The sequence below is a fragment of the Ixodes scapularis genome, unplaced genomic scaffold (genome assembly GCF_016920785.2).
Source record: "Ixodes scapularis isolate PalLabHiFi unplaced genomic scaffold, ASM1692078v2 PGA_scaffold8__174_contigs__length_109621045, whole genome shotgun sequence".
In the NCBI taxonomy this organism is placed as follows: domain Eukaryota; kingdom Metazoa; phylum Arthropoda; class Arachnida; order Ixodida; family Ixodidae; genus Ixodes; species Ixodes scapularis.
In genome coordinates, this window is record NW_024609883.1 from 23693592 (window position 1) to 23715059 (window position 21468).

Here is a 21468-nt window from a genome sequence, read left to right on the forward strand (position 1 = left end):
TTCAGAACTTGGTGATTACTCAGATCACAAAATTGTGTCAACGCTCTAAAATGGACCTTCTGTCGAGACGTTGTAGGACTAATGGTCTAATGCTTTATGCATTATTGTTCATGAATGTCCCAGTTTTTCGTTTAACAAATTCATGCAATTAATACCTTACATCAGACACGTAACAACGATGCACTCTCGATTTTCATACCGTACTTCCATAACAAGTTCAAGACAATTCTTTTTTGTGGTCACCGTTAACTTTATGAAGCAGAATTCCCGCTAACATAATGAGTTTCATGTCAATTTAATAATTTCCGACAGCACTTGTCCCCTGGCCGCATAATTGACCAGCACAAAGCGTATTAAAGTTGATTTTAGGACTTTCTTAAAAACAGGGCTTCGCAGTATCGCGATATAAATGTATCGCAGTGGTATATCAGAGCTACTATCGAGTATTGGTATGTTTGTATCGTGATACATTTTAAAAATGAATTTATATCATAGTAGTATAATAAGTTATAATGTATCGCTTGTATAGCGATACTTTTCCAAACTTAGGTATCTCGTCACATTTGTTGCCGTTTCTTACGATAAATGTAAAAAAAAATAAAGACATGTTTGGTGAAAGGTGTTTCAGAACGTATAATATATACTCGTCCTATAACATAATTCATAATAGTCACCAACGTATAAAAAAAAGCTGGTTTAAAGAAGGTAACTTTTAAGAATTAAAAAATAAACTCATCTCGCAAAGTCCTCCACTTTTTTCCAATTCAGTAGGGCGAACTCTGTAAAGGGGTTGAGTGTAGAAAAGGTACGGTTTCGTTGTCTAATCTCCCATATTGTGGGTGACACAGAAGAACATAAGACGCCAGTTTAGGATGCACCCTCACGGCGAAATCGGCTTTATTTCGTGCAGACGCCTTTTGTCAAGGAAGACACTCAGTCTTCAACGTTCTATAACTATGCGGTTCACCGGGGGAGGGGGCAGGGGGGGGTGGGGGGAGGTGTTTTTGTTGTTGTTTTTTGTTCAGCGGCCTAATGATAAAGAGTTTGAGGCAAGGTTATGCGGATAAAATGATGCAGAAAGAGGAGCACAAGCATACATTACGGTCTGCATTCGCCACAAACTACACCCTCCCCACGTAGCATCTTGCGGGAAATGCTGTATCTCTATAAGTGTCTGTTTCTGTATTCCGGAATACTTTTAGGCCGTTTTGGCAGAAGTATCTCAGAAATATCCCGTTCCGTAAAAGAGAAATTTATCTAAGTATCTGTTTTTGGGCCCTAAAATGCATGTAAATCAGTATGTGTATTCCCAAATAATTTTTGGAGTATCTCTGCTTAAGACTGTCTAAAAAAATCTTGAAAAAAATACTAAAAAAAGAAAACTCGCATAACTGTTTAAACAACGACGAAGCAGATCTAATTTATATATGTGAAAATTTGCTCTCTGCTCACTTGGAGGGCTGCCGGCGTGCGAAAATTAATATTTTGTATGATAAATTTTGCCTGTTTAAGGGCACATTTAAGGCAGACATAACATGGATGATTTGATGGAAATCGAAACCGCGACCAAGTGATTTTCGGACTGATATATCAACCGAGCTAAGCTGAATAAATGGTCTGAGAGCAACTGTGGAAACTGTAGGAACGTGAGGAACAGCTGCGCTCCGAAGTGCGTGACTTTTGTCCAACACATAGCAACAGTGTTTGTCAGCATAATCAAGCTCGCGTAATATTTCCAAATAAATTGCAAGATGGAGCAAAAAGAGTCTTAAGAAGCGTGCAGGTAAAATTGTTTATTACCGCGATATTTGTCTCGCCCTGAATATTGCGTTGATTTCAAAACGAAAGTAATTATGGAATTTCACGTGTCTTCATAGTATTTGCACTCAGGAGTTGGAACTCTGGCGCACTTGTTACTAGTCGAAATTAAACGCCATTCATCGCCACACACTTGAGTCGCGGTCTCTTGGCGTTCGTCCTCATTTGGCAGAGGATAACGAATATTTTTATGCCAAATACCACATGCTTTTTCGCCTGGTGTCACTGAAATATAAAAATATATAAAAAAAGAAAATCGCTACATAAATATTAAATTAGCGGCACTCAATTTTGAGTCGTATTTTCCAATCTTGAAACTTCAGGAAAAGCAGGGGTAAACTGGCGATTAAGAAATCTTCATGTTATCTGTCCTAACAACTTGAATGCCGAAAAACATAAATGCCGGGGTTGTAGTTTCTACATTTTTTAAACAGCAAGGCCATGGTACTGAATTGTTTGCGTCAGGTAAGGAAGGCCAACGTTGTTCACAGGTTGGGAACGATTGCTTGTGCAGCGTGTGTCCGGGACTCGTATTCAATCAGTGATAACGGAAGTCTCAGTGGAATTTCGACAAATCTCTCGCATTCAATCTGTGCCCGTATTGGACTGCCATATATGAGGCCAAAAATTTAGCATTGCCGCCTTAATATCTATGGGGCACGATAAAATGGCAAGCATTGCGCACTTTTTGAATTGAAAAAAAGGTATAAAGCGAAGCCTAGAAATTTGTGACATCGAAACGCGGGAATATTCAATTATCTCATAATTAAAAAGGTCGAACAATATTTACTTCCACTTAGTTTGTCAAATAAACACTACTTCAAAAACGAAATCTATCTTTACGCCACTGCAGAAGAAAACCGAAAGTATTCGGGTACTGTGCGGTTGGAATGCCTCTGTTGGGATTTCAACCTGACGGTGGCGTTTGTTTTCTTAAACGCAGATCTCAAATATAATGTTAAAAATATCTGCGATCAGTGCTAAGTATTGGTTTTTGGTGTAACACATACAAACCTTAAATCAAAGGAACCTCTCATTGCGTTCGCGAGTAACCTGCTTGCCCTGCACTTGTACAGCTTTATCATTACTTGCATTTACAGGGTTTCTTTTTTTTGACTGAATACACGACGCACGTGTTTCCGACATAATGAATGGTCAGTGTATTTTCACCTGTAGGAAAAGAAGTGTGACTCTTTTAAAGTTCCACTTTAATTTTTAATAATATTATTACAACTGAAATATTTTACCTACTTTTCGCTTTTGTGCACGAGACAATACCATAATAGATGTAGCGATAATGAACATTAAGCATTGTTTAGTGTCGAAAGAAGGGATGGGCAGTATTTCAAACGCAAGTATTTGAAATGCGTATTTCAAATACTTTGTGTATTTTGCATTTGTATTTAATTACAAATTGGATAATGTATTTGATGTGTGTATTTAAATACTAAAACGTGGGTATTTCAAATACAAGTGTAATTAAATGCAATTTTCTGGGCGAAAATACGTCCCTCAAATTTATTGTCACGACTCATTTTGCTCATCCTAAGACGTGTCCAGAGCAGGGAGAAAACTACGTTCTGCACCGAATGCAGTGTCTCTCAATCAAGCACAAGCGTTTAGTGGCTTTGTGATTGCGGTGCTAGTCTAGGGCAAGAATAGTGACGAAATCGACGTTCACAGGTAGAATGGCTAAGTGCCTGTGACAACTTGTGATGTACTCCAGCCTGATTCCCATCCTTACATTTTGCCTGGAACATTCTAAATGCGCGGGTCGTCCAGATTTTCGTAACTGGTGCGAGTTGCAACAATACAAAATTCTCTGACTAGTTCTGCACGTCTTGGTCGTATCGGTTCTATGTTGGTCTATACCAAAATGTAATCGAGAAAAAAAGCTGCTTGAAGCTCAGTACTTTTTTCACCTATTATGTCCAAGCTGATTACGTTTTTTGTGATTATATTTCTATTACGTTACTACAGCCTCGCACACTAACACCCGAGTGTGCGATGCAAAATTAAAATGAGATACCCAGAAACCCGTTGCAGGTGCCCTGAAGCCGCTGACGAAAATTTGGAGGAATGTATTTGGAAAAGTATTTGGAGGAGACCAAATACATTTGGCTGTATTTGTATCTTGTACTTAAATGCTTTTTTGGAGATGTAATTATATTTGTAATTAAATACGTTTTTGACGAAGTATTTTGTATTTGTATTTCGATACATATTTGCATGTATTTTGCCTATCCCTGGTCGAAAGCGTAATTTCATTAATTTGTTTAGTCACATATCTCAAATGCATACAATATAAATTGCTCCATAACCTTATGCGCCTTGTGGGTATACAGGTTCGCGACAATACTTGGTCAAGTGTAGAAGGCTTTAGAATACATTTACATACTTTATCCTACAGATTTATACTGTATCGCAGGCGCTTGTCATGTCAGTTTTGGTGTAAAACGAATTTTGATGCAAATTTTGTCACTATAAAACAATTATTATTATTATTTTTTCGTTAACCAAACAACATTTAACCCTTTTCTCGGACGCAGTCGCTTTAGAAAAGTGTCGCCCATCCGGATGTCGACATCTCGGGATCGGCCCATCTGTTCCGACGCCTGCTGATAATTCGCTTTTTACTAACTAAATTTCATTTCTGAGCCTTATATCTTTTATTAGTGTGTCTTTACTGTGATCATGTATATTCTGAATGTTTGTTTATTACACATACTGTTCTTATCTAGTAGCACCAATCTAAATACCACTATCAGAAAGGCCAAACCTTCCGCACACTAAACACCAGAAAGAAAAGACAAGAAAGGGGACATATATTCTATTCCGGCTTGTCACATCTTCAGGCCGGGGCACTAGAGAATTAGGGCTCCACCCGCAGGCGCGGTCGCGTGCATCGCGTTCTTAAAAACGTGTTCGCGAAAAAAGACAGTTCCTGAAGCTCTTGTCATGCTGCGCCATCTAATGACGTCCGTCTGAAATGGGAACGACCCTCGGACACACTTTTTACGTGGGGATGACGTTCATTCTCATATCTCTATAGTCTATAGTCACTGGCATTTTAAGAACGTGGCTTATTGTATTTACGCTTCTTGTTTCGCTATTCGTTTGTTAGTGCTCTTCCCGGCTAATGCCGAAATTTGTTTGGCCGGAGAGCGATGATAAGACACTCGAGACTCGCCACGTCGTGTTTCTTAATCTGTCAGTGACTATATTTGCTTATCTCTAATTCTTTTATATTAAGAGCGTCAAATATAGGCGTTTTCGGTTTCTTGTTGTTTTCAGTCGCGTGGGTTCCGTACCTGGTATGCGGGACGAAAAAACTTTAAAATATTTCTACCTGGAATATACGAGAAAATATAAGTGAGGTAAAACAAGACTGTGTGACCATCACCCTTTTTTCGTAAACGTCTTTCAGCGGCGTGGAGAGATCAAAACAATGTTTTACCGCATACCACGGGTGACGACATTCAAGATGCCTGCACCCTTTTGGAAAAGGTGTAAACAAGCTACCATAAATATGGCTTACACACCCCCAGCCTTTGGCTTATAACTCATTCCTGGTTTCTTGTGTGTGTGTGTGTGTTTGTGTGTGTGTGTGTTTGCTCTTAATATAGTAATTATGTAACATAGGATCACGCACGTGTGTAAGCGCGTTGTTCACTTTCACTACTTGGGTATATGCGTCCGTGTGCACTTTTTGGCCAAACATCAAAACGTTATGGAGCTGTGGACTAGGGAATGAAGGCTATAGACATATATCTCTGAACAAATACACTACAGCTGGAAAAAGCTAAAAAAATGCACGTATTACAATAGGGAAAGGAATATAGCAAAGGTCCACAGTAATACATATAAAAGAAATGAAAGGACTGTTTCTTGTTTTTTTTTTTCACTCACTCCCCTCTGTAACGCCCCCAGGGCCTTGAGGGTAGGTAAATAAAAAATAAATAAATAAAAAAATTATACTAATATATTTTTTAATTTACATTAAGAAAGTAATTTCTGCATATATATTGAAAAGACGCCGGCGAGAATCAATCGACACACAATACAAAGTAATGCGCTGCACACACGTAATTGAAACACCAGGTCAAAGAAACATTAAATGTGTAGCTGCTTTTGAAATATAAGGTCTCCATCGCGCTGCTTGCTTTTCTTGAACTAGGGTTAGTGCGTCTTGCTTTTGATTAGCGAGTAACAATAGCAACTATTCGGTAATCGCGCGTTAGATTTCTCCACGAAACATTTAGAACGTTGATAATAGTTAAAAAATATATACCAGTTATTTATGTTAGACCAATATCGTAACCCTTAAACTTGTGTATCTGCCGTAGATGTTAAATATAAATGGTCCCTTCACGATCTAAAATTGGCGACTCTGCTATCACTGACCCCTCATGAAAGGCCTATTTAGGGAGGCTTCCAAATATAGATCAATGATATAGTACGTGATTTTATTGCTCACGGAAACTCAGTCGAACACACATTGATGTGGCGTTTGCACGTAAAATGTGGCTCCGCAATCAACGGCATAGATTTGTTTTTGTTTTTAACGAGGCTGAAACGCGTTAGAAATAATTTGAGTTAGGAGTGGCCATTATATTTTTTTTCGATTTTTGTCCCCTGAACCTTGATATTTCAATTAAACTACAGATCACTGCGAATTTTAAACTGACATTTACTTCGCTCTTAACAATTAAGCTGGAAGAAATATGTATTCGGATGATTTTTAAGTTTCCGGCATTCAGGGCTTCAGAGATATTCTCCATTCCAAAACCTCTCCAGCTCCCCTTTTACAAAGTTAGATATCTGCCAATATCGCACTAATTAAACTATAAATACAGTGATATGGTGTAAAATTATTTCTAAATCGCAATATTGTTTTGCTTAGAAAAACATTTTTATGCAACATAATCCCTTCTATTTACAAGAAATATGCCCCTCTCCTTATCTATATAGCTTTTAACACAAAACAAAATTCTTACACAATGGCTGAAGCACCACAATATCGACGGAGTGCCTTTGGAGTCACTTTTTTTCTTTGGAACATTGTGGCGGTTTTGTTTGTTTATGTGGCTTTAGTCGTTCCTAACAAAATTAACTTTCATCGTATTTACAAATCCCTCTATAAAAATTAAGGTGCTGTGTGTTCGAAATTGAACCAGAATTGGTGATTCGGACAAAATTCATATTGTGTATATTCACAAAGAATCAATATTGAAGTTTAAAGTTTTTCTATCTTGGCAATGATCCTCGAGCATAACCTACTTTAGATGCATAAAGCACAAAATTTAGTCACTCACCGCTGCTCCATCTTTCAGTGACATCGTCGCCATTGTTGGTTCGTCGATATGAGATCTTCATAGGATACCTATATGCGGTATAGAATGTAGACCACGAGTTAGAAACTGCGATACTAACAATACGTTCTCCTGCTTTCGCCGCTTTACTCCAGATTACGTTCTTGGAACTTCTCCAATGACGGTAGGCAGCAATCAGCTGTAATCAGCTGCTAGCAAAAAAAAAAAGAAGTATTTACGGAAAGCTTTCAACGGTGGTACAAGGCACTCCATCGTAAAAAAAAAAAAACTTAAGGGTTTTGCGTAGAAAACCAACGAAGTCGGCTCTGAACGGAGGGTATCAGGAAAGCACCCCCCCACCCCCCCCCCCCCCCCCTAAGAAAGTGCTCTATGGATGTCTATCGAAACTCCTACGGTTATCTATCACCTTATATGCCCCTCTATGGTCAGCCATAAGGAACCATAAAACGCGCTATAGCCACCTAAAGAATAATCTGTGTCTTCAAAGCTATAGAATGTCCGCCATTCAGGTTTCTATAGCAATTGGCTATAGAATAATGCTCGCCTATAGAGCTATCGCTCTTGACCGTTCAATTTCCTTTATCAAGCTATAGAAAAATGTATGTCCTTAATGCTTAAGATCCGCGACTATTCAATGCGCCTTAGCCGTCTATAGAGTGTAGCGTGTCCCAAAATTTATAGGCTCGCAACCATTGAATATTTTTTAGCCGACTCAATTGTGCTTTATGCCACCAAAGACTATAGGCCTCGGATATTTCATTCTGCTTTAGCTGGCTATAGAAGAATGTATATCTCTAGAGCTATAGAATCGCGACCATCCAAATTTGTTTAGCCAGCTCAATGGTGTTTAATGTCACTTAGGCTATAGACCTGCGACCTTCTTTTACCTGCCGAGGCCGGAAAGTGGAAAAGAGTCATTCATGCGCTAGTCCGGGGCAAGAATTTTCTTTAGCAATCTTAATGGTGCGTACGTCGCCGGTGCTATACGCCCGCGATCACAAAGCGTCCTTAGCTGCCTATAGGACTATTGCAGTTTTGCCGGCTGTTCTTCCTTCGCATTGCGTTGCCTCGGCGTTGACGTCACCTCACTCTTCCGTTTTATAGCTCTAATTATCTCTTTATCTTCCAGTGTACTTTTTTGTTTGTAAGTATATGTCTTTCGTAGTGTTAACAACTTCTATGTTCCTGCCATGTTTTTATTTCTTACTGCGTGCTGTATTTGTTTTTCTATTTATTGTTTTTGCGTATATTTCGTCGTTCTCGACGCGGGCGTAAACGAATAAAAGCCGCTGCTGACGCCGCTACAGAGGGAAGCTCTACTCTACTCACGACAGTCTACCGCGCTATAAAGTCATCTATTTAACTCGAATTAAGTCAAGATGGCTGTTTCGAATGCCGGCGTCACGCCACATGTGAACAAATTCATTTTCTCCGCTAGATTTAGGGTGAAATTGAATCGCTGTTGAGGTCACGTGACGTAAAATTTTCTGCTAAATCTTGCGGAGAAACTGAATTTGTTCGCTAAATATAACGGAAAAAATAAATTTCCCCGCGAAAGTCAGCGAGGAATGGAATTTGTGGTGAGGTCACTTGACGTCAATTTCTCGCGAACTCTAGCGGAGAAACTGAATTTGTCCGCTAAATCTAGTGCAGAACAAAACAGTAGTCACCGTCAGTTGTTCCTTTTAAGTTATAATGGGGGTTATACAGCGTAAAACATTGTATCTTCAAACTTGCCGTGCTTTGGGTCACTTTTGGGCTGGGCAGCTTGTTTGGAAGTCAAAAAAAGTGGAAGGCGTTTACAACTCCCTGTAACACCGAATTAGAGCGCAGCTCTTGAGGAGGAGGAGGGAAGGGTACTGGGGGGGTGAAGTGGCCTGGGGGGATCACGTGACCTTGGCGGGTCACGTGACGATGCCGATGATGTCATCAGTGACGTCACTGATTGCGTCATCAGTGACGATGACGATGCGGACTCCGATGACGTCATCAGCGATGATGACGATGCGGATGTCGGTGACGTCATCAGTGACGTCACTGATGACGTCATCTGTGATGATGACGATGACGATGCGGATGCCTCCGAAGTAACGTGACACCCCCAGGTCACGTGACCACCCCCAGGGTCACGTGACCCCCGCCGAGGTCACGTGACCTCCCCGATGACGTCATCGTCACTGATGACGCCATCGTCACTGATGGCATCGTCATCGTCATCATCACTGATGACGTCATCAGTGACGTCACTGATGACCTAACGGCATCCGCACCGTCATCGTCATCATCACTGATTACGTCATCAGTGATGTCACTGATGACGTCACCGGCATCCACATCGTCATCATCACTGATGACGTCATCAGTGACGTCACTGATGACGTACCCGGCATCCGCATCGTCATCGTCATCATCACTACTGATGTCATCAGTGACGTCACTGATGACCTCATTAGTGATGATGACGATGACGATGCGGATGCCGGTGACGTCGTCAGTGACGATGAAGCCATCGGGGAGGTCACGTGACCTCGGCGGGGGTCACGTGACCCTGGGGGTGGTCACGTGACCTGGGGGTGTCACGTGACTTCGGGGGGGGTCACGTGACTTCAGGGGGGTCACGTGACTTTGGGTGTCACGTGACCTTGGGATGACCTTGGGGGCCACGTGACCTTGGGATGACCTTGGTTACGCCGACGCCAACGGCGACGCCGACGCCGCTCAAGCCGGGAACGGGCCCCTAAGAGCTGCGCTCTAAAAGCTGGCCTTCGTGGAGCTGTCCTCTTCACTCGGTATTGAAAGCAGAGCAGACGCTATGCATGTTTTAGGCTAGTCGTTTCTTTGGTTAGGGTCACGTGCCAACAGTTCCGAAGCTGGTGATAAGGCAGAACACGGCACTCGCCTGAAGCCCAAGACGACACATAGCATCCACTGCACTATCAACCTTCGGTACAAGTGACAAATCCTTTTATTGCATTCATCGTTGCGGTGTCCGTGAAGATTAGACTTCGTCAGCACACCCCGTTCCGGCTTTCAAGAAGCTGATACCTTTCTACTCCTTCTCTCTTTTTAGAGCGCAGCTCTTAGGGGCCCCGTTCCCGGCTTGAGCGGCGTCGCCGTCGCCGTCGGCGTCAGCGTAACCAAGGTCATCCCAAGGTCACTTGACCCCCAAGGTCATCCCAATGTTAGAGCCTCGACATGGGAAACGGGGGACCAGTGAAGGTTTAAAAGGGAGCGTTTAATACACGTCTGGCGGGTACGCCTGCCTAGCAAAAAGGACGGTGCGCCACGCGGGTGGTGGCGCGAGCTTGGGGTCAGTCGTCTTCTTTTGCGAGGGCGCTAACACTCGGCCATCCTGAAATTCAAGTGTCCTCACTTGATGCTTCTTATTCAGTGTCAACATCAAAGGTGTTGACTCGTTTCAGCTTGTCGACGGGAGCTGTTGACTTGTAGAAACGTTGAGTCCGCTTGAGGCCAGGTATATCTTCAATGCGGTAGGTGTCATTAGAAAGTCGCATCGACTTCCGCTGCAAGTGCGACTTCTTGTTCTTTTTTTTCTTTCTAGAGCCTCCGCTGTTGCTCACGGAAGGCTTGTTGTTGTAGCCGCCGTCGTTGTTTCGGTGCTGGTGATTCGTATTGCGGTGAGGTCGCTTCCTTGATTGTTTTCTTGCCGACGTGTTTTCGCTCTGCACCCGCTTGCGGCTGCCCTTGCCTCCTTTCTGCTTGTTCGGTGGTGCTCGCCAATTTCTTTCGGACTGTCTACTTTGATGTTGAGACTCGTGAGGGTCGTCGCAGGAAATGATGCAGGGAGTAACCCGATTGCCCCTATTTTTCATGTGACATTGGTGACCAAATTGGCCTTGGCCTGCGCAGTTGCAGCAGTAGCATTCCTTAACTGGCCGCGTCGTGAGAGGCACTCGCACGATAGGACCGTCCTCTGTTGTAAGGTGGTATCTCCACGACAGATCAGGGCAAAGCTGAGGTCCTGTTCGTACATCTTCCGCTTTCGTCGGTTCCAGGAGATCCGTCGTCCTTCGGTTGATGACCGTTTCAGATATTTCTGAACACCAGGAGCCTCTGGCTGCTACATCGCCTTTTGAAATATTGACGTTGGAACTGCATATGTTCAAAATAGGCAAAGCCGTATCGCCATATTCTGTGACGTTGATTGCACAAGCAGGCAAACAGTGTTCCTTGCCTTCGTGCATCCGAAACTGCTCGTCAACAGAGATCGCCTTTGCATTCCTTCCTGCCCTCGAACCGGTTGCCGCATCAGATCGGTGGGACACTACCCTAACGGTGGTGAGTCGGTCGTCCAAACGTTTGAGGCACTCCAGCAGATCCTCCGGAGCAGAAAACTTAACAACGCTCAGGCTCCGAAGGAGCGCTTCGTCACTGATGCCTGTAATGACGTAGTCCACGATCTGATCTTCAGGAAGTTGACAGAGTCGAGCTAGGCTGACTTTTTCATGAAAGTACTGCTCGACAGTTTCGTTTGCCAATTTCCGTCTCGCTTCCATCTCTTGGTGCCGGCGCTGTAAGCATATGACGGGTGGAAAAGCTTTCTTCAGCTCCGCCTTCCATTCAAGCCACGAGCGCTGGACACTGACGAGGCCGTCGTACCATGTTTTAGCGATTCCTTCTAGCTTCGTTAGCGCAAAACACGCCGTCTGTATCTCGGTCCACGAGTATATCGCCGATAGTTCGTCAACTTTCGGTATCCAATGTTCAACTGTCTGCACCGGATTAGTGACGGGGTTGAACACTAGAATCAGCTTACCGGACTCTGCAGGTGGTCTTGGGTCTTGCGTGTGCTGGTTTGCGGGACGAAGCAGGTCAGCCATGCCTGCGACCGCTCCTCGCACGGCAGCTTGTACAACCTCTTGTACAATAGTCTGAAGCCCAGACAGATCACCTGTCCGTCCATACAACCCAGTCTGGATTGTTGGTGGAACGTTTGCTGGGCCTGCCAGCGGTATTCGTTGCCCCACGGTGTCGGTGTCGGAGCGTTCCGAATCTTGACCTGCCACGCCATCTTGGCTCGTGGTTGCGTCGTCGCTACCGCCAAGGCTCGTGCCCCCTGTTCCAGTCGCAACGGTTGCTGGAAGTCGGGGAGGGCCCGCCGCCGCAGTCTGCCGTATTCGGTTCCGCTCTCTCCGCCGCCGCCCTTCCTCGTCCATGTCGAGGTGCTGGTCGGTGCCGCTGCTGTGACGATTCGTGGCCACAGAAGTCGACTTGCGCTCGGTCGTGGCCACTGGCTCAGGCTTGGTCAATCCCACTTCTGAGATGTTAGAGCCTCGACATGGGAAACGGGGGACCAGTGAAGGTTTAAAAGGGAGCGTTTAATACACGTCTGGCGGGTACGCCTGCACAGCAAAAAGAACGGTGCGCCACGCGGGTGGTGGCGGGAGCTTGGGGTCAGTCGTCTTCTTTTGCGAGGGCGCTAACACCAAGGTCACGTGACCCCAAGGTCACCCCAAGGTCACGTGACCCCTCCCCAAGGGTCATCGGGGGTCACGTGACTCCCCAATGTCACCCCAAGGTCACGTGACCCCTTCCCCAGGGTCACGTGACCCCCAAGGTCACGTGACACCCAAAGTCACGTGGCTCCCCAAGTCACGTGATCCCCGGGGTCACGTGACCCCCGATGACGTCATCAGTGACGTCACTGATAACGTCACCGGCATCCGCATCGTCATCGTCATCATCACTGATGACGTCACCGGCATCCGCATCGTCATTGTCATCATCACTGATGACGTCACCGGCATCCGCATCGTCATCGTCATCAACACTGATGACGTCACCGGCATCCGCATCATCGTCATCATCGCTGATGACGTCATCAGTGACGTCACTGATGACGTCACCGGCATCTGCATTGTCATCGTCATCATCGCTGATGACGTCATCACTGACGTCACTGATGACGTCACCGGCATCCGCATCGTCATCGTCATCATCGCTGATGACGTCATCAGTGACGTCACCGGTGACGTCACTGATGACGTCACCTGCATCCACATCGTCATCGTCATCATCACTGATGACGTCACCGGCATCCGCATCGTCATTGTCATCATCACTGATGACGTCATCGGTATCCGCATCGTCATCGTTACTGATGACGTCATCGGCATCGTCATCGTCACGTGACCCCCCTAGGTCACGTGACCCCCACCCAAGGTCACTCGGCCCCCCCCCCCCAGTACCCTTCCCTCCTCCTCCTCAAGAGCTGCGCTCTAATTCGGCGTTACAGGCAGTTGTAACACCTCCTAGAAGACAAGGCCGTAGCGCTCTTCTCGTGACGTCGCAAAGGAAGGCCATCGGGGGCGCGCGTCGAAGCGAAGGCAACGCGCGTGGATCGACCGTCGCAACGCGTTTTTAGTCACATACGCGTGTCATATTAGCTAAAATGAAAGCTGCACATAGCAACGGGTCTAGAAAACATTTTATTACACGAGCAAAATATTACACCGCTAAATAATCGGTACGAAATGGCACGAGGTATGCGACGTCTATAAAGAAAATGTGATTGTTTTAAGTCGAAAACATTGAGTCATGCAATTATTGTTGTAGGAATGCATATTTTATACAGAAATACTTCGACAAAATGGCGAGACACGCAGTGATTTGGAAACAGCAAAACAGAACAGTTAAAAATCAGGTAGACGTAGTCAACGCGGACAAGGCAAGACAAGTGTTTCTCACGATCATGTAAGCGACGTTATCGCGTGCAGTCACTGAATTCTTGCATCATACCCCGGCCACATGGCAAAATTAATGTAATTTCGATCGAATGACATTATGGGGTCGACAAATCCGCTTGCGGCGCTCGTATAATCACTCAAGACCGCGAGCTGATTAAATCCTATATGACTGAATGAAAATATATTAACTTTTCCGTGTGGCAGGGGTACTAAACTTACTACTTAGGCTACTAATTTACCTCTCCCTATGGGCTCGAGCTGTCTTAGAACAAAACATAACTTATTTTGTATATAATAATACTATTACCTTAATAGTTAAGATTCTAGTATAAACGTGGTAAAGGCAATACAATAACCTTAGTATAAACAAACACGGAACCACAAACAACGCACTTTCAATAATCACATAAACTTGTTTTTCACCTTCCAGTGAAAACTAGATTACCGCGCATATTTACAAATGTCGACGCAACTGAAAACGAATAACGACAAAGAACAAAATTACAATCTATCATGCGATTAAAAAAAACGAATGCAGCATTTTACTTGCGTCCTACATGACCAAGAAAGCCCGTAAATAAGTTGTTTCTCACCTGTCGATCGTATCCATACGTCCCACAATATCCGTGACGAACACATTTGAACGCGAACTCCAAGAAGCCTCTCTCTGTCGAGAGAGAGGTCTATCGATTAATCGACCAGAGTCTTCGTTGGCTAGTTGTCACACGTCCCTTAAACCGTAGCAGGACTTGTTTCACGAATCCACGTAAATGCCGTAGTATCAAGCGAACACAAAAAAAAAAAAAAAAAAACTACCCGAGACTACGGTGATGACAGAAATACGACGGGAAACAAGTCTCAAAAGTACCACACACGAGAGCAGCGGCGACGAAAGGCTTAACGTTGTCGACCCATCTCTTGCTGGTGTGCGCTCCCTGCGACAATGACTGGATTTCTGTTCGGTTTCCTTCCCTTCTGAGTTGTCTCAGCGTTCCTTTTCAGACAGTCAGCAGCTAACACACAACGTAAATTTACCAGAATCGAAGCCATGTGGCATCGGCAGCATCGCAGCCGGTCCTTTCGAAAAAGTGTGGGGTGCTGCGGAACTGCACGTAGTCCCGCGGTTACGGGGATACTCATAAATATAATTTTGGTACTCTCAACCTTGGTTGCGCGTTATATAATACGCTTATATTATATATATAATCAATTGTACAAGACTGCGCCTTTAAAACGTATATTAATGTCGGATAAACGCGCATGAACGAACACCACCGCGCCGCTTGTCAAGGAACATTTTTTTCACGTCGATAGCGTATTCTCACGTAGTTGCGCCATGGACTTCCTTCCTCCGCCATTGTGACGTATCCTCTCAGAGCGCTATGGCCTTGTCTTCTAGGAGGTGTTGGTTGTAAACGGCTTTCACTTTTCTCTCTCTCCCTTAGCTGAAAGCGTGGCAGAAGGTGTACCGCACTCGGCGGACCAATCAACCGTAGACTTTTATCGTTGGACTCTGCTCTCTCTGCGCGGGTAGCGGCAGAAACGTGATCGTCGCGTGGTTTAACGGATGACGCATTAGCCGTTGACAATCCCGAAATGCCTGCTTGTATCTGCTTACGGAGACTTGACCTAGTTTCGCGCGTGGTGCAGCCCGCGGAGCTATGTGGATTTCGCTTCTGTGGTAAATGGTGTCTGGTTCCAAATTCCTGCCGTATCGATTTCTTCAAAGAAGCCCACGACATTATTTTAATACGTTTAGTGTTCGGTTCGGCAAGTGGCAGTATGTGCTACTTTGTGTTGAATTGCCACGGATTCCTTCCTTTGGGTTTTTGTGTTTGAGTAGCTGTTCTGCAGTGCCCGTGTCGACATATATCTCGAATTACATCATTCAAAATCCGGTATATTCAACGTAAGTGCGCTTCAACCTATTTGGAGACGAGTGACCGTTCTTCTACGGGTACTCTTCCGGATAACTCCTTGAATTCTGCAGTGTCTATCTCCTGGCAGTGGGGAGAATAATTTCCCCGAAATTTTACCTACAGTCGCCTGCCATCATCTGTCTGAAGTAAAGTCACAACTGCAGGTAAAATACTGACTTTCTTATTCCCCCTGAGTTTCGTGAAACACGTTTCGCGGCAACCTTTTCGTCGGTTCACGTTTCATGGACACACGTTCCGTCGACTTTAACGTTTAATCGAAATTCGTTACGTGAATTGCACGCTGTAGGGTCATTTCGTCGCGCCTGTATTCCTGAGGCGCGTGTTCACCGACCCAGCCCACCCGTTCACGCCGCTTCTTGGGGAGTCTGCAACGGCTCGATAAAAAAAAAATAAAAGCTGTTCTGAGCTGTTTATGAAACATTGCGTGTTGACGAAACGATCTGTCGATGAAACGTTGTTCGATAAACTTATTGCACTGCCAGTGAGTGCAGCGGCGTAGACTTTCCATTTCTGGGGAGGCGGGGGAGAGGGCAGGCTGTGAAGTTCTCCGGGAGGGGAAGGGGGTGCTTTTCTGCGGAATTTTCTTTACACTGGCAATTGTCAGTAGTTTATTTTAGGGAGTACATCTTACAGCGTACGTATATCACCATGTGTCCGTCGCTGTGTTTACATGCAACTACTAGAAGCTCGTTACATGGCACGTAAACAGCGTCTCGGTAAGGGTCATGCCCCGGGGAGGGGCACTGCCCCCCCCCCCCCCCCGATCTCGCCAGGGGGGGCACGAGCCCCGATGCCCCCCCGTAGTCTAGGCCTATGAGTGAGTGGCGACTACCGGTAAAATTTCGGCGAAACATTTCTGCCGGCTGCCGGGAGACTAGACACTACCCCAGAATAATTCCGACTCCTGTTTGCTTTACAATCTTCTCAGTTATATAACAGCTTAGTAGTACCTCTTCACATATTACAAATTTCTTAGTTTGTACATGCCTACAGATACGCTGTGCGTAATAAACTTTCATGAGATTTGAAACGATCCCTTGTGTCTGTTTACCTGCCTTTTTGCGAACACCTGGGCGAGTGCATTTTTGTTGTTGCAGGGTTTGCTCTATGCTTTAGATGAGTTTATCATTCTCGAAACGTCTTATATAAGTTTGAGGTGTCCAACCTTCTTGTATGCATAATATAAACAAGGCGCCTGGCAAGGACGAAGAAAGACTGGACGACATGCGCTGACTGACAACTGACGGTTTTATTTTCATAAAACCAAAAAGAAAACAAACAAAATGTTCCTCGACTCAAGAAGCAATCGCCTTCGCATATCACAAAGTCTTTCATGGCGTCTTCACAAAATTCGGTCTAATCAGTTAGTGATCGCCCCCCTCACCGCGGACTAAAAATCATCTCGCCATCTAAGAGCGCCAAGGATGCCTGACTCACGCGGGTTGGGCCTGCCTTTCTTATATTAAGAATCTCGACAATGTCCCGCGCGCATTGGTCTCTGTGTCTTAACAACACGACGGCCTTTTCCAGTACCGGTGGGCAGGAGCAATCTCTGCAGTGCAATGCCAATTGGGAGCACGCTGTCCCTTCAAAAGAGCTACGATCTTCGCGCTGGCGAATGTTAAGGCGCCGGCCCGTCTGGCCGATGTACATCTAAATATTTTATATCTAAATACAGCGTCGGCGATTTTTTTCTGTTAAGATGTACAGACAACAAATAATTTGTTTCAGATTTTAATCGACTGCGGTAAAAAAAAAAAAAAAAACATAGGCAGCTAAAGCACGATAGTAAAGGGAACCATAGGACGAGCTACAGCATACCATACAGAGGGCTATAAGCGGCTAACGAAACCGTAGGAAAAGCCATAGGCAGCTATAGCACGGTGAATGTAAAGAACCATAGGGCGAACTATAGAATGAACTATCGCCGACCATAAAGAGAGCAATAGGCGGCTAAAGAAACCATAGGAAAAGCCATAGGCTGCTATAGCACGCTGTCTAAAAAAAACCACAGAATAAGCCATAAAAATAGCTTTGGCAGACCATACAATAGATAATAGACGGCTAAAGGAACCAAAAGAAAAGCCAGAGGCGGCTATAGCATCCTTTCCTAAAAGACCCATAAAGCAAACCATACAAAATTCTACAACTTTCCAGTGGAAAATCTATGGAGCGCCATGGGAGAGACCATAGGAAAACTAGAGACAGCCATAGAGGCGGCTATAGACTGACACACTGTTTACAAACAAGCCCGCGTTTGCCCAGACTAGGTGTTGGGCACTGCGCGAGTGCAGAAACCAGATTCGTGTGAGGTGAAGAATATACGCTTACGCTGTGGCGACAGCAGCACCACCGTAGAAGCGCGACGTCAGAGCCGCGTGTTGGTCTATAGCTAATTGGGCCAATTTTCTATAGCCGGCCATACAAAGGTTTTTTATAGCCGACCAGAACTCTCTTCGTAAGGGGGCCAGCGGACGGCTGAAAATTTACTTCGACCCTGGGCATTTTTTGACGTTCAACCGAAATCTCAGTTGCACGGCGCCTTCTGCGCACAGGCCCCTGTCAAATGGGGGGCGGCACGTTGGCCGGGATTCGAACCCACTTGCCTGGGGTGTTCCGCAGGCCGGTGCCTATCTACGGAGCCACTCAGGTGGCTCCTCTCCATCGTCTACAGCCCCAGCAATTGCACTTTGCTGATGTGAAGATTTCAAAGGCGTGGTCTAAACAAAGCTACATTGATACATAGATATCCGCTTTCGAAATCTTCCGGATTTCTTCCGGGAAAAAACAAAAAATAAGGAAAGCGTTCGGATACGATATGCTAGATCAATGCGAGAAGGGAACGATATCTCTCGCTTCTCTTGAAGTGAGGGCGCATGCGAGAGCTGTTGTGCCTCTTCCAGCTACTGGATATTAAGCCTACAGAATAATCTTTTCGACTTTTCTTGCGAGTTAAGGATGGCGACATACTTACGGTTGCAGTCGTGGACTGTTAGTTTTAGTTTGCATGCACAGTCTTACTACTGTATTGTCTGCAGCGGTATTGCCTCCAACTGTTTTGGTACGCATGACGCAGTTTACTCGGGATGCTCCTTGCGGGTAGGAAGCCTTAGTGGTGTAAAGAACGTCGTCCGCTCCAAGTGCTTTAAGAAACTTTGGAAATAAACACAAAAAGTGATTCTCAGTAGCCTGATAATCACTATTCTAAACTAAACAGAGCCAGACAGTAAACCTTTAGTGTTAACGTCTATTTTCAAACATGATAAACGAAGTTTAGCAATGAACAAAATACAAGGGGGCAAACGATATGCAAAAGGTTAAAATCAATGAACTCGAACCCGACACTGAGGATGCGAGAACCGCCACACAGACCGTGGTTCTAGGATGAGCACGCACTGTGGGCCACGGGAACAGCTGTAGTTTGTAAAAACTAAACAAGATAAGGGCCTGAATAGGATTTAAGGAAAGTGACATGGCGAAAAACACAATCAACTACCACGAAAACAAAATAAAAAAGAAAGAAACAAAATTACCCGCTTTACATAACCATAATACAAGGGACGAACGAGACACAAACGCCCAAAGCACGCCCACAAGGAAAAAGAAAACTGATAGCGACTTTTATTTTTGATGTCCTATTATGCAAGAAGTGCAGTATATAAGACACGATATTTAAAATATTTTGATATACATATCAGGGGAGTGAAGAACATTAAATGCCCTCACCGTCCTCTTATCCTCTACAACCTTACTATGCCCTAGCAGAGAGTATCGTAGAATAATAACTGTGGCAGGAGACGTATTGGCATAAACTATAGTCGGCGACAAGTTAAGAGTTCAGGGGAAGCTCCTCCCACCTCTTCCCACTTCCGCAGAGCGAACGCTGGACGGGAGGTCACGTCCAGTGCTCGCCCTGCTAAACACGAAAGAGTTAGGAGGAGTTTTCACTGAACGCTTAACATGACACCGCCAATATTTAATTCCAAGCACTTCTAAACTTTGTTTTAAATAAGTTTCTATGGTAGCGAGTCTAGTTGTGCTAATATCCAATTGTCATGAGGTATGCTCGGACGCACGGAGGAGCGGACTGACAAATTTTTGTGGTTATAGCTGTAATTACAAGAAACATTGAAGTTCTAAGGTCTACTTATTTTTTTATAACTGCATTTGTTTAACAAGTGTTCGCTTGACTCAAATAGATGTAATCTGTTACAAAATGAGTACATCTTAAAGCCATACAAATTTGCTTAAATATTCCGTACCTCAAAAAGCCTCTCTGCTAGAGTATCGCCGAGTGCCTTTGAAGGTAAGTGCGTGGCAAGAATAGCACATACTGTCACACCTGAAAAGATACGCAGCATATTTACTAGAATAAAATTTGAACTTTTCTTGTAATTCCAGCTTTTGATCCTCGCACTTTTATACTGCGAAGCCTTGTCATGTGACCGCTTACAAACACGGTTGTTTTTGTTGTCTTGTTAGTTGAAGCAATTTGATGAAAAAAGAATACTTCCGTGTATAACTAACAAAGCACATTCCTGAGATTTTCCATTGTTGAATTATTTCTGTTTTGTGTATTCCTCTTTAAGCTCACAATGTACTGCCCTAAGAACATAAAAAGACGTAAAATAACTGACGTTTGAAAAAGAACAGTCAAACTTGAGAGTATTCAGTGGCTCTAGGATTATAATAAAAAATCATTCTCACACGAAATAAAACTGAACTCTGAAGCCCGTGAAAAGCTTAACGTTCGATAGTCAAACGCTGAGGTAACAAAATCTGCAGAGTGTAATCAGTGAGTTTTGTTTTTATTTTTTGTTGTCACGTTTGTTAATACCGCCCTTAAAAGCCAGTCCTCGTTGGCAATGTGCGGAGAATAAACACGTTGATACGCGACAAACAACGAAATATTTCGTGCGGCGGGCTGGTCGTTGCACCCCCGTGCGAGGTGTAACCTCCCCACGGATCCTCGCATGATATATCAGTAGTGACTGTTGGTACGAGTGATTCGCTTTGGACGATGGTTCATTAATAGTGTTAACCAACATGAGTGTGTGTTGTTTTATCGTAGCTACCGTATTCATGGGGTTAAGGGCCATGACGTTACTGCTTTACTGTGCTAACACGAACAAATATATAAGCAAGAACAAACTGGCCCTATTAGCCATTCTGTTGCAATTTATTTCCTCTGTATCGTAGCCTTCTATGGCCCTTAAGGGGCATTCACACGAGGGAGAAATCCCGGGGATTTCTCCCCGGCACGCGCATCCAACGACGAGGACGTCAGGCTTTGCGATGTGCAAAAGCCTCGCGTTTTTATCTCGTGATGCCCGCGTGCCGGGGAGAAATTTCCGGGATTTCTCCCTCGTGTGAATACCCCTTTAACAATCACCTGTCCTCAGGGACCTGGTATGCAAGTTTAATAGCGCCGTCAGTGTGCCCGGCTCGACTTTACTCATACGCTGTCAGAACTGGTTTCTGTCCCCTGGATGTGCTGGCTTTGTTTGCAGGCGCACCACCTTCAGCGAGGCATGCTAAGAGGATATGCGAGATCCTACGAGCGGAAATGTGGGGGAAAGTGACTGGGCACGAATATTGCTTGACAATCTGGTGTCATCGATGAAGCAGCAAAATAAAAGAGCGGCTGAGAGGAATTGCGGAGAGTGTCTG

The 21468-nt window shown here is 44.7% G+C and overlaps 1 protein-coding gene across 1 annotated transcript; it reads right to left on the reverse strand.

The window, feature by feature from the left end:
* Positions 1 to 1861: 1861 nt before the first annotated feature.
* Positions 1862 to 20159, reverse strand: LOC115320295. Its single transcript, XM_029980399.3, has 5 exons — positions 20061 to 20159; positions 18773 to 18951; positions 7134 to 7201; positions 2917 to 2988; positions 1862 to 2043 (listed from the first exon to the last, which is right to left on the reverse strand). Exons 1-5 carry the CDS (start codon positions 20157 to 20159, stop codon positions 1862 to 1864), a joined length of 600 nt encoding a protein of 199 aa, XP_029836259.3.
* Positions 20160 to 21468: the final 1309 nt, after the last annotated feature.

What these genes read in the sequence shown, in the direction of transcription:
- LOC115320295 (XM_029980399.3), bottom strand. Translation starts at nt 20,159, where the DNA reads ATGCTGCGTATCTTTTCAGGTGTGACAGTATGTGCTATTCTTGCCACG. An exon ending in TAGCAGAGAGGCTTTTTGAG is followed by an intron (nt 18,952 to 20,060) that starts GTACGGAATATT and finishes TTATTTCCAAAG; the next exon opens with TTTCTTAAAGCACTTGGAGC. An exon ending in CACTGAAAGATGGAGCAGCG is followed by an intron (nt 2,989 to 7,133) that starts GTGAGTGACTAA and finishes CTTTTCCTACAG; the next exon opens with GTGAAAATACACTGACCATT.